Genomic DNA, 11883 nt, shown 5'->3' on the forward strand with positions numbered 1-11883 from the left:
TTCACTTTTTCTTATACCTCACAAATGTCAAAGTATTTCAAATACGATACTGAGTGTGGCTAATCCCTTGGATTGTTGCTATGGATTACAATTTTGATGAGGTAACTAGTAACTGTAATGTAACACCTTACATAGTAACCTACCAACTCTCACCAACCCTGTTCTGTCTGCTTTTGCTCTGTAAACATAACAGACAGACCTCTAACTGTTCCTGCCTAAAAATAAGTGTCACATTTTCCATTTAAGATACATCATCCCAGCTGAAGTTCCACAGGTGTGACAGGTTCTACAGGTTCAACCACCCGCCGCTCCCAGGGGCTGAGGATGGGGTTGGAGACAGGAGTGCAGAAGGAATGTTTTTTTCCCTTTAATGCTCCGTTGTTGTTGCCTTACTTGGCAGAAACAGACCCAAGTGTTTTCCACTTGCCTCCAGGTTCATTTGCATGCCTGCCCCACCCGTCTTGTCCCGCCGCTGGCTGTGGCGTCACTGAAACACGACGCGGCCATGTTCGGTTCGATGAGTCACACGCCCAGCCGAGAGAGAGGATGCCATGTGAGGTCGTGTGTGGGTGAGAGACCCACCATTTCCAAATATAGTCCTCAGCTCTTCTTGACCTTATCTGACCAACAACCGTCTTCCCCATTCAGATTCACATGACTGACACAAGTCGCCCACGCCGGTTTCCCCATATTACTGATATTCTCCATCGTGTAAGTATTCTCTCATGGCTTTTCTTAGCAGCAAATCCAACTAATTTACATATTGAAGTCAGTAGAGCGCAAAACCTCCTCCAACAATTCTCTATTTTCGAAAGCTGCAGCCTCCGTACTAACTTATGTTTATCGTTTGTCTTCTGTCTGGGTTTGATTTTGCAAGAAAATACCACATGAACGCATCACTGTTGCACATCGGACTTTCACACCAGCACATGAACGCAGCACAACAGCTCTGATAAAAAAAACAACAACAATCGATCAGGTAACACTTTACAATAAGGGTCACTAAGTTAAGGGGTAGTTAATGCTTAATTAACAGTTAACTAATGTGTAATTTACTAATGGTGTTCATGTTAACTAAGGTATTAATTTATATATTATTTAATAGTTTATGAAGATGACTATTAAATAATGTATAAATTAATACCTTAGTTAACATGAACACCATTAGTAAATGATTACCAGACACATTAGTTAACTGTTAATCAAGGGTTAGTTGATGCTTATTAAGCATTAACTAACCCTTAATTAATGTACCCTTATTGTAAAGTGTTACCATCAATCATCACTAAAATCTAATCACCTGATCGTTTGGCCAAAGATCAGTGAAATACATTTGTAACTTTTTTGCGAACAGCCAGACAGGCAGACAGACGGGTGAAAACATAACCTCCTTCTTCTCCGTTGGTGGAGTTAATAAATCAACACATCCGAGCCAGACTCCTTTTATCAAACAGTTTTTTTTTTTTATTACAAAATGTAAAAATCCCACTGTGTGCTTGAGAACTGTCAGGCTGTGTGTTCAAACAGAGAGGAGGGGAGGAGAGCAGATCAAACGACAAAAACTGGAACAAAAGATGAACTTTCTGACTGCAGGAGGGAACGATATAAATAATCCGACAGGAGAAACTAAAGGCTGTGTGTGTGTGTGTGTGTGTGTGTGTGTGTAACTGTCCTGTGCACGCATGTGTTGTTTAGTTGAGTCCGAAGTAGTCGACCACGCCGTTGCCTTTGCGACCATCGAAGAAGAAGAAGTTCCTGTGTGGAGCGTCCCGCTGGGAGAGAGCCTGAAGAGAGAGAGAGAGAGAGAGAGAGAGAGAGAGAGAGAGAGAGAGAGAGAGAGAGAGAGAGAGAGAGAGAGAGAGAGAGAGAGAGAGAGAGAGAGAGAGAGAGAGAGAGAGACGAGAGAGGAGAGAGAGGGAGAGGAGAGAGGGGAGAGAGGGAGGGAGAGAGGAGAGAGAGAGAGAGACACTACATTATCAGCAAACACAGTTGTCGGGCATTACTTGGAAAAGTTGATTCAAATCGTTTTTCCTCACACAAAAAGATTTGCATTGCATATGGAAATACACATCTATCTGTTCGGCGTTCCATGCTAGGCTGCAACTAACGATTATTTTCATTGTCGATGAATCTGTCGATTATTTTCTCGATTAATCGATTAGTTGTTTGGTCTATAAAATGTCAGAAAATGGTGAAAAATGTGGATCAGTGTTTCCCAAAGCCCAAGATGATGTCCTCAAATGTCTTGTTTTGTCCACAACCCAAAGATATTCAGTTTACTGTCATAGAGGAGTAAAGAAACCAGAAAATATTCACATTTAAGAAGCTGGAATCAGAGAATTTTGACTTATTTTTCTTAAAAAATTACTCAAACCGATTAATCGATTATCAAAATAGTTGCCGATGAATTTAATAGTTGACAACTAATCGATTAATCGGTTAATCGTTGCAGCTCTATTCCATGCATTCCATTGATCACACTCATCACCTGCTCTTACTGTTCAGCCCGCCTCAAACAAGCACAATCGTCAAAATACCCTGATATAGCGTTGTTGTCACGATTACCGAACTTCGAATGCCACTTCGATACCGCTGTGAAAGATCGGATTTAAATGGTGAATTTTAGAAACGTCTCCAGAGCATGTTAATGTGCAGATGGCACGCGGATGGGAATAGTCAGAAGGAGAAAAAGAGGGATTGTAGTAGACAGAGACAGTCTGTAGAGCTGCTGAGAGAGAGAGAGAATAAATAATATTAATTTTAATTGCTTGAGAGTTGACTTGGTGCATAAAGAGAAGACTTGAGACTTGACTTGGGTTCTGGTGACTTGGGACTCGACTCTGACGACTTGAAAAGGTTTCTAAAGTCTTGACTTGAGATCTTCTGTTTGTGTAAATGACTTAGATTGAAAGTGTTGAGATTTGTTCCAGCAGACGACTGAATTTAAATTCTGTTTTCTGAATTTGTATGGAATGATTGAATTTATTGAAGTTGAAACTGATTATAGAAATCAAACTCATGATGCTCTTACCAAGTTTTTATCCTATTTAAAACCATATTGCATTGAAAAGTCCTAGATATTTAGTTTTCTTTAAGATATTAAATTGATACTGGACTCTTGATTTGTTCTGACTTGACTTGACATTAATGACATGACTTGACTTGGACTTGACTTGGTGTTCTACATTTAGACTTGGGCCTTGACTTGAGACTGACTTGGGACTCGAGGAAAGCTGACTTGGTCACACCTCTGCTGTGTCATGATGTCATATTATAAAAGATTCTGCGCTCACATCTGGGTGAAGGTGAACTTGGCTTCCTGCTGCATGTTGCCGTCCATGAAATGTTGTCTGGACTTCCACTCAACTCAACTACCAGCAACATTTAGGCAGGTTAAACAGTGAAAGTGACTTAGCAAACGCTGGAATGCACCAGCCAGTGTGACCAGAAAAACTAGTTTCACGCTAGTTTTCTGTCTCCATACAGCACGTCCAAAACACACACACACACACACACACACACACAGCCTATCTCTCTCACTTAAATTTCTCAACAATACAGTTCATTAAGGCGAGTTCAGTTGTGTGTGTGTGAGAGTGAAATCAGTCAGTTTCGCCCAGCACGACGTCAGTCGGCCAGTTGCAGTGGGTTTCATCATCGTCATGGAGACGGCAGGTTGGCCTTTGGCCAGTAAACACCGGGTCTGACTCTGAATTGACACTAACCCCCCCGCCCCCACCCACCACACACCCCACCCCCCCCAATCTTCCTCTCACACACACACACACACACTCTCTCTCTTATCCTGACTTGACCTCCTGTGTTTACCTCAGCACTGATGTCGACACACAGCTCAGATAAATGTTTCTAATCTACTCAGTGTTTGAAGTGAAAATGTTATTTAGGTCATGTATTCAGAGACTGGGGAGGGGTGTTGGGGGGGGGGGGGGGGGGGGGGTCTGCATGTTGGTTGGTGTGGCGGTGAGATGAACATAAATGATTCAAACGACCTTATCGGACTGTAACTAACTTCAAGGTTCCCACATTAAATTAAAAGACTTTTCAATGGCTTTTAAGGTCTTGGTGAAATTAAACAACTCATAATTTGGCATTGGTCTTGGGGTCAGACATGACATTTGTCAGAATTTGAAATTATAGATCATCAATATCAACAGAAATCCTCAGGATGTTGATCAGGTGTTGATCCTGGGACAGAGAGAGTAAATTTGGGTGTCACTTTAAAAACTGTATTTTCCTCAAATCCACAATCTTTTATGGATGTTCAAGACCTGTGGGAACTCTGACTTTCTCAACTGGCAACGCCGTTTACTTTGCTGCTTTCGCTGTTTTACCAGCCAACAAGTGCAACGAACCAGCAATTTTAGAATAGAAACAAAAACCTGAAAAAGAATTGTTGTTATCTATCAATGTGGCTGGAAGAGCAGACCAACACACCAGCCAGTCATTCATTTTAGTCCAAGCAGTTGGCTGGTTACTGGTGGTAAAGTGCAAAACCTGAACAAGTGGAGCTTAAGGCTGCAGAATAAAGACAGATTACTATGACAAATACTGTAGCTGGAATACAGTGGTGGAAAGTAACTAAGTACATTTACTCAAGTACTGTACTTAAGTACAATTTTGAGGTACTTGTACTTTACTTGAGTATTTCCATTTTATGCTACTTTGTACTTATACTCCACTACATTTTAGAGGGAAATATTGTACTTTTTACTCCATCACATTTATTTCACAGCTATAGTTACTAGTTACTTTTCAGATCAATATTTTATATTTAAAACATTTGATCATCTTAATAAAATAGCATTGTTATAGATTAGACTACCCAAAAGTAAAGCTAAATTGTTAAGATTAGCTTCACGTTGACAACTTTAAAATGCTGCTTACATGTACATGTATGTCAATAAATCAGTATTAATATTCCAATAATTTATGAAAAATTCAACTCTCTAAATGGGGACAGTTTGCATAATGAGTACGTTTACTTTGATACTCTAAGTTCATTTTGCTGCCAATACTTATGTACTTTTACTTAAGTAAGATTTTGAATTTGACTTTTACTTGTAATGGAGTATCTTTACATTGTTGTATTGCTACTTTTACTGAAGTAAAAGATCTCAGTACTTCTTCCACCACTGCTGGAATATCTGGTGCTAACTTGTTAATTTGTAGTTTTAAGTTTACATTTCCTTCTCTGATGCGGCCTCTAACACTTTCCTTATCCCTGCCATGAGCGTATGTTGTGGGATCACATGTACAAACTGCTGGTGTAGCCCTATAGCCACACGTTTCCAATCAGATTCATGACCCAACTATGTTCCTTTATGTTGCGATATCAATGACTTTATGATCTCGCTCAGCCCTAGGTCAGTCTAAATGGTTAAATGTTGCCAGAACATCACACTGAGTTGCTCTGCGGTCACACTGAAAATCATTTCCACGCCGACCAGAGACGCTTCTGTTCCTCTGGATCTCACCCAGGAGCCGGTGGAGCGACCAGCTGCCAGCTGACCGGCTCCCTCTGACACACCGGACCGGCCAACTGGCATCTTAATCATCTACTAGAGGCACAGAGACGCATCGGAGTGGCTGACATTAAGGGTGGCGGTGCACTAAGCAGTTTTTGGGGCAATGTAGATGGGCAACAGTCCCGGCAACTGGCAACAAATTGAGAAAAAGGGTAAAAAAAAAAATCTATTCTGAATGTCTCCTGGCAACGAGATGCTCATATGGTTAACGCAGCAATGCTGAGGCAACTTCTTGGGCGCTTCTACCCATATGAGTTGCCCAAAAAGTTGCCTTGTGCATCACTTCCTTATCATAACAGATGCCATTTGATGGACACTCGAGATATTTCCGGCACAGCTGAAAAGCTTTCTCCACCTACACTTAACGACCTACAGCTGAATGCAGTAAGTTCACGCCTATTCGCTGGGAGATGTCGAAAGGCATTCTGGGAAAAGTAGGAAATCACCAACTGAAGTAGAAGTAGACGAGGCAGGTTGAGGGAAAGTGGGTAAATTACAGCATTTCATCACAAAATAACTCCTGGAATGCATTCATCACAGACTGATGACATCCACCAGTGTAAGGATCTGAGGGTGGAAGTTTCCTAAACTTATCATCTTTATGAGTGTGTGTGTGTGTGTGTCTCTTACCTTGACAACTTCCTGTCCCAGGACTCCGCCCACCACAGCACACACCGGAGCCATCTCAGAGAAGCAGTAGCTGGTGACAAATGGCACAAGGAAAGATGAATGCTTCATTCAAACCACACATACATACATACATATATATTTCCCCTGGGTGGAAAGAGAGTATCTATCTTGAATATTATTTTATTTTCCAGTTTTAACAGGGTAACAACAATTTTAGAATCAGTTTAATTACCAACTGCAATAAATGTACAGGTATTTGTGTTTGTGTCATTGGCGCAGAGACACACTGACAACTCACATGGTGACATAAGTACCAACTGACACACTTGGTACGAGGACAAGACCTCACATACAGCGAGGGGACAGACAAGACATACAACAGACATCAGACTATACATATCACTCTCTATACATTCAGCAATAATTAGCCTTCACAAAGCGCCCTGCAGAGGTCAGAGCTGCTGTTAAACACACTGAAATGAGCAGCTTTACATTTACATTCTACGTTTTGGGCATTTAGCCGACACTCTTATCCAGAGAGACTTAAAATCAGTGGGAAGGTAACCAATTCCGGACTAGGGATGGGACTCAATACTCAATATGGGGTTAAAACCATGATACGATGTAATAAATGAAAGAAAAAAAGAGCGTGCATCTCAAACTTGGCCACCGGTATGTTAGGGGTTCAGCGTCTTGTCCAAAGACACTTGACGCGACAAATGGGTGTTTTGTGGGGATCGAACCTGTGACTTTCTGGTGACGGGACAACTCTGCCGTCAGCTTTCAGCGTTCAGCATTTCAAAGGAATTTAAAATGAATCTCCGACCCTTTTCTGGAGCGACTTTCCATCTGAGATTTCACTTAAGCTGAACACTTAAAAGTGTCATGGCGTCACGGTGAAGTCGGTTTGTACCTGACGAAGTCGTCGCTCAGCAGGTCGCCGCTCACCGCCAAGGCCTCCAGCACGTCGTCCCGGATCTGCTTCAGGAGCTGGCCGTCCTCCGCAAAGGATTGTGGGTCGGGGTCACGGCCTTTGTCGGTACGGAACTTCAACAGAACTGTGGGGGGGAGAGAGACAGAGAGAGAGACAGAGAGAGAGAGAGATCACAGTTTTAATCGCTTGAGACTTGAAGAGAACACTTGAGTTGAGAGAGAGCAGGAAAGAGGAAAAATGGAGATGGAGGGAAAGAAATGTCAGTTGAGAAGGTGGAAACAAGCTCAAATCAAACTGGAGAAACATTTTGAAACGTTTTTCCAAGGCATTGTTCTCTACATCATCTATTGCCTTTTATAATTTCATCACGCATTCAGGCGACTTCCATTCGGGTGAGTTATCATCTCATGGAAAGACGACATCTGATCTCGACTGTTGCAGCCATCGAAACAGGATAAGATCAGTGTGTGGTTGCACCATCAGCCCCTTCCGTCTGATTGGGTCGACGTTTCCCCACACCAAATAAAGAGACACACACACACACACACACACACACACACACACACACACACACACACACACCTGCACATGTTACAGTCATTATGAAAAACTCTTTCCTGTCTCTAATAGACTGATAGACGGCCGCGCTACCGGTTGAGGAAAAACAAAACAAATAAATCAGTTTCACACACTTTATTTGGACCTGAGCAGCAGCAGAGTACATTAACTGATTTCTCTGACTCCATCACACACACACACACACACACACACACACACACTTAGCCCCCATATTTCCTGTTTTAGTTCGTCCATTAACCTAAACCACATCAGGAAGTCTAGTCCTCCCACGGCCATTTCCACTAGCCTGGCACATGCGTACACGCACCACACACACACACACACACACACACACACACGAGTAGTGGCGATGAATCATGTTCACACATACTTTCCTCACCTCCACCCCCATTATCAGTGAATCTTTGCCGGTCTTAGAAAGTTAAAGACCGGCACAAATGGCATCATGTTTGGCCCTGTGCCAGGCAGGAAATCTGACAGCATTTCATAACAGAATACAATAATGCGTATATGGAACAATGATAATATCTGTAAACCTACACATATGGTATTCAGGCGCAGTGTATAGTCTAATAGACAGATCAAAGTGGAGGGGAAACGTCTGAGATCGCCTCCTGCGCCTGCAGCTACACATCAAAGACACATACAATAGGAAGGGAAAGTATTTCTGTTGATATTCTTCTACATAATGAGACAAAACCTGTACATGGTGTGTGTGTGTGTGTGTGTGTGTGTGTGTGTGTGAGAGAGACTGTGTGTGTGTGTGTGTGTAATCCTCCCTCCCCCTGCAACTTCTCCTCCACACCGTTGCTATAAATGCTGTTCGCCTAGTTAAATAAGAGTTACCAAAAAAGAACAAGGAAAAAAAAAACGAAACATAATAAAACGCCTCATCAGTTCACCCCCCCCTCCTCTCCCCTCCCCTCCCCTCCCCTCCCCCCCCAGATCACCTGACTGTTCCTAGTGAGACAGGAAGCAGTTGTAACAGAGGAAGAACCACTTCCTCATCGGTCGCCCTAAACAACAACCGCGAGCACCAATTATAGAAACACACCGCTGGAATAATAAGATGCGAAATAAACAACAACTAGGCGCTGTTTCCACTGTGCAGTGAGGGGGGGGGGGGGGCGTCTGACTACAGGACACAGTGGTTAGTAGAAACCCCAAAATAACCAGCTACTTTTGCCATTTACCAGCCCAGATACTTAGGATAAAATGGGGCCTGCAAATATGGCTGGACAATATGGCAGAAATCAATATAACGATAATCATAATGATTTTTTTTCAATATCAATATATATCACAATTTGGCTCACGTATGCAAAATCACATGGTAAATAATCGAATGAATGTTTTTGCCATTGAACTGAATGGTAATGTTAGGTGTGATGTCAAATAAAACTGACATTTTCAAGTAATATTCCTTAAAATGTTTCACATCATCATCTTTAAATAGAGTCTTTAAATAAAATGTGCTCGTTATCATCGGTTCAGACGGCAGACCTGTGTGTCAGGATATCCGAAATATCACCACATCATCACAGTATGATCACACACTGAAAGACGATAAACGACAAAACTGAATTATCGCCCGGCTTTACCTGCAAATAACGGCTGAAGTGGCCAGTCGACAAATTTCAAAAAATGGATCTTTATTTATATGGAAATGCCGTGTGCTATTTAACAAGCTGCTAACCTGAATAGAATTTCATCAGTCTGGGTTTCAGTGGAGAGTTTTAGTGTCCCATGATGGTCTCAATGCTGTTTCAGAGGCTTTTCCACCCTGATAAGAATAAAATTCTACAGGAAACACTGAATCCTTGTCATTTTTTTTTTTTTTTTTTGTGTGTGTGATGAAAATGGTCTAATTTAAAGATACTGAATATCAGCACAAAACATCGTCTATTGCTACCTTTAATCCAAAAATATCGCTTTCAAAAACATTCCCAAACTATTCAAGACCTGGAAATGATCAAATTCATTTTTAATACTTTTCCAGACTTTCCAGACCTGCATAGGAACCCCTGCAGACTAGAGAAACTAACCACCCACCAGCAAAAAAAACAAAAACCTTCCCAACATGTGGACGGTGTTAGTTTCCCCCGTCCTGCAGGTGAAGAGCCTGCAGGGTGTCGACACACTCGGGCCGTCCAGAGCCTCGAGGGTTACAGCTAACAGGCTGCTGACGCTGCCCAGTGTGTTATGATGCTTATCAGCAAGTTGGCAACTTACGGTATTAGTTCTTAACATTATAGAGACATTTTGCAGTGGAGACAACCACATTTTGTAAACGTTATTATGGCATAAACTCTTAAAAACTCACTTTTTCAGAATTGTTTTTAATTCATTTGATTGTTTTTAATCTAGCTAAGACAGTGGTTCTCAACGTGGGGTCCGGGGACCACCAGGGGTCCTTGAGTGGGGTCCAGGGGGTCCCCAGCAAATTGATGAATTGTTAAACTTCACCATTATTTCATTTACAAGAAGTTAACACAATTAATATAATGTAGAAGAATGACTGTTTTGATCACAGTTTCTCTGTTATCTCTCTGCCTACAATACAAATATTCTCAGATTTGGGTCCGAGAGACGAAGTCTCATCAAATGGGGGTCCGTGGCCCTAATGTGGACTAACTTAGGGTCCTTGATATGAAAAAGGTTGAGAATCACTGAGCTAAGATGACTGTCTTATGCTTCTGTTGTGTTTGTTTCTCCTAAAACATTTTGTAATCTTGTTTTGAAAAGTGCTCTAGAAATAACGTCATTGCACTGCACCAACCTCACCAAGTAAAATTCCTAGTTATGTGAAAATGTACCGGGCAAAAATAAATCTGATTATTATCATTATAAAAGTAAACACAGCATGGCGTGCTAGCACAAAAAAACTAAATAAATGTTTCGATTTGATTTGCCACACTTTAAAATATTTCATTATTAGTCATTTCCTGGATTAGGGCTGAACAATTAATTGAAATTTTATCGAAATCGCAATATGGCCTACTGCAATTTTCAAATCGCAGGAGGCACAATATTTGTTAAAGGCGAAATGTGTCAAAATACCATTTTAAATTAAATATTGTGGTGCTGCAGAGATGTCCTGGCCTACACATCATATTCTACAGACTTAAGAAAAACATCTTTGTTTGGTACAGATCCCCGAAGAAATCACACCATAATCATTTTAATACGTTTTTCAATGAAAATGAGAATAATGATGTCAAAATTACCATTCCCTCTAATATCGCAAATCATATCGCAATTGCAATATAAATAATCGCAATTAGATATTTTTTCAAAATCGTTCAGCCCTATCCTGGATGTTTCCTTCTCTTATCTGGCGGAGTGTTTCTATAGCTGCGGTGCGGTGCGCTGTAGGTGTCGGGCTGTTCTCTGTTCTGGGGTCGGCGCACATGACTGGTCATGGACGGCCTGTGATGGAAACTAACGCGCGGCGCTGTGCTGCATGGGAGCGGGTGGAGAGGCAGGTGACAGCAGGAACAACAACAAGTCTTCAGAAAAGGTCAGCAGACTGTAAATAACCTGAGAAACAGGAAGGTACGACTCGGCTTTACTTTGTCTTTTACCTTCACTCGTCTTTTACCTTGACTTCTGCTTTTCGTGTCGTTAGGAAGAGAGTGATGCTAGAGCAGCAGTGGGACTGTGAGTTAAGTCATTTTTTTTTACACGGCTCCTAAAAATCCGGAACTAATTCCACGACTTTCTCATGACGCTTTCGTGACGTACGGCGCAATTTTCATGTCAGTGTTTACGCTCACTTTTTAGCCAAATAGCTGATTTAAACATGCAAAGTCTTGTTTTTCCTTCAAATAAACCTACCTACATTTCTCAGTATCTACCTAACTTTATGAATATGTATTGTTCTCCAGAACTTTCCCAGACCTGGAAAAGATGGCTTTAAAATTCCATGACGATTTGAGGTTTTGCATAACCGTGGGGACAGACAGAGGTTTTAGACACCAGGGAGTGGAGAGAGACAGGAGACGGTTGAGATGCAGCCAAAGCTCATGAGCTGTATTTAAACCTGCGATACTGCAAGTAGGTGGTTTTGTTTCAGCCGCGCTGCAGGGAGCCTACACAGTCTCAGTTTCAACATGTCAGACTCTCTCTGATTGGAATAAGTTACCTGTAAATATCTGTTCTCTGTCATCATTTCGCTTATTTAAAAATGTTTTG

The 11883-nt window shown here is 41.7% G+C and overlaps 1 protein-coding gene across 1 annotated transcript in view; it reads right to left on the reverse strand.

Annotated features, from left to right (window-relative positions):
- Positions 1–1397: 1397 nt before the first annotated feature.
- Positions 1398–11883, reverse strand: part of sae1 (SUMO1 activating enzyme subunit 1) — a 23680-nt gene continuing 13194 nt past the window's right edge. Inside the window, exons 7-9 of the mRNA XM_071521227.1 lie at positions 7090–7234; positions 6177–6246; positions 1398–1784 (exon numbers count right to left, since the gene is read on the reverse strand). Coding sequence (XP_071377328.1) covers positions 1692–1784; positions 6177–6246; positions 7090–7234 — 308 coding nt within the window. The 3' untranslated portion in view covers positions 1398–1691. The remainder of the gene's footprint in view (positions 1785–6176; positions 6247–7089; positions 7235–11883) is intronic.

Source organism: Centroberyx affinis, unplaced genomic scaffold (genome assembly GCF_046629955.1).
Source record: "Centroberyx affinis isolate AG114_WGS23_722 - 3 ecotype Tasmania unplaced genomic scaffold, CSIRO-AGI_Caff_v1 ptg000875l_1, whole genome shotgun sequence".
Lineage (NCBI taxonomy): Eukaryota > Metazoa > Chordata > Actinopteri > Beryciformes > Berycidae > Centroberyx > Centroberyx affinis.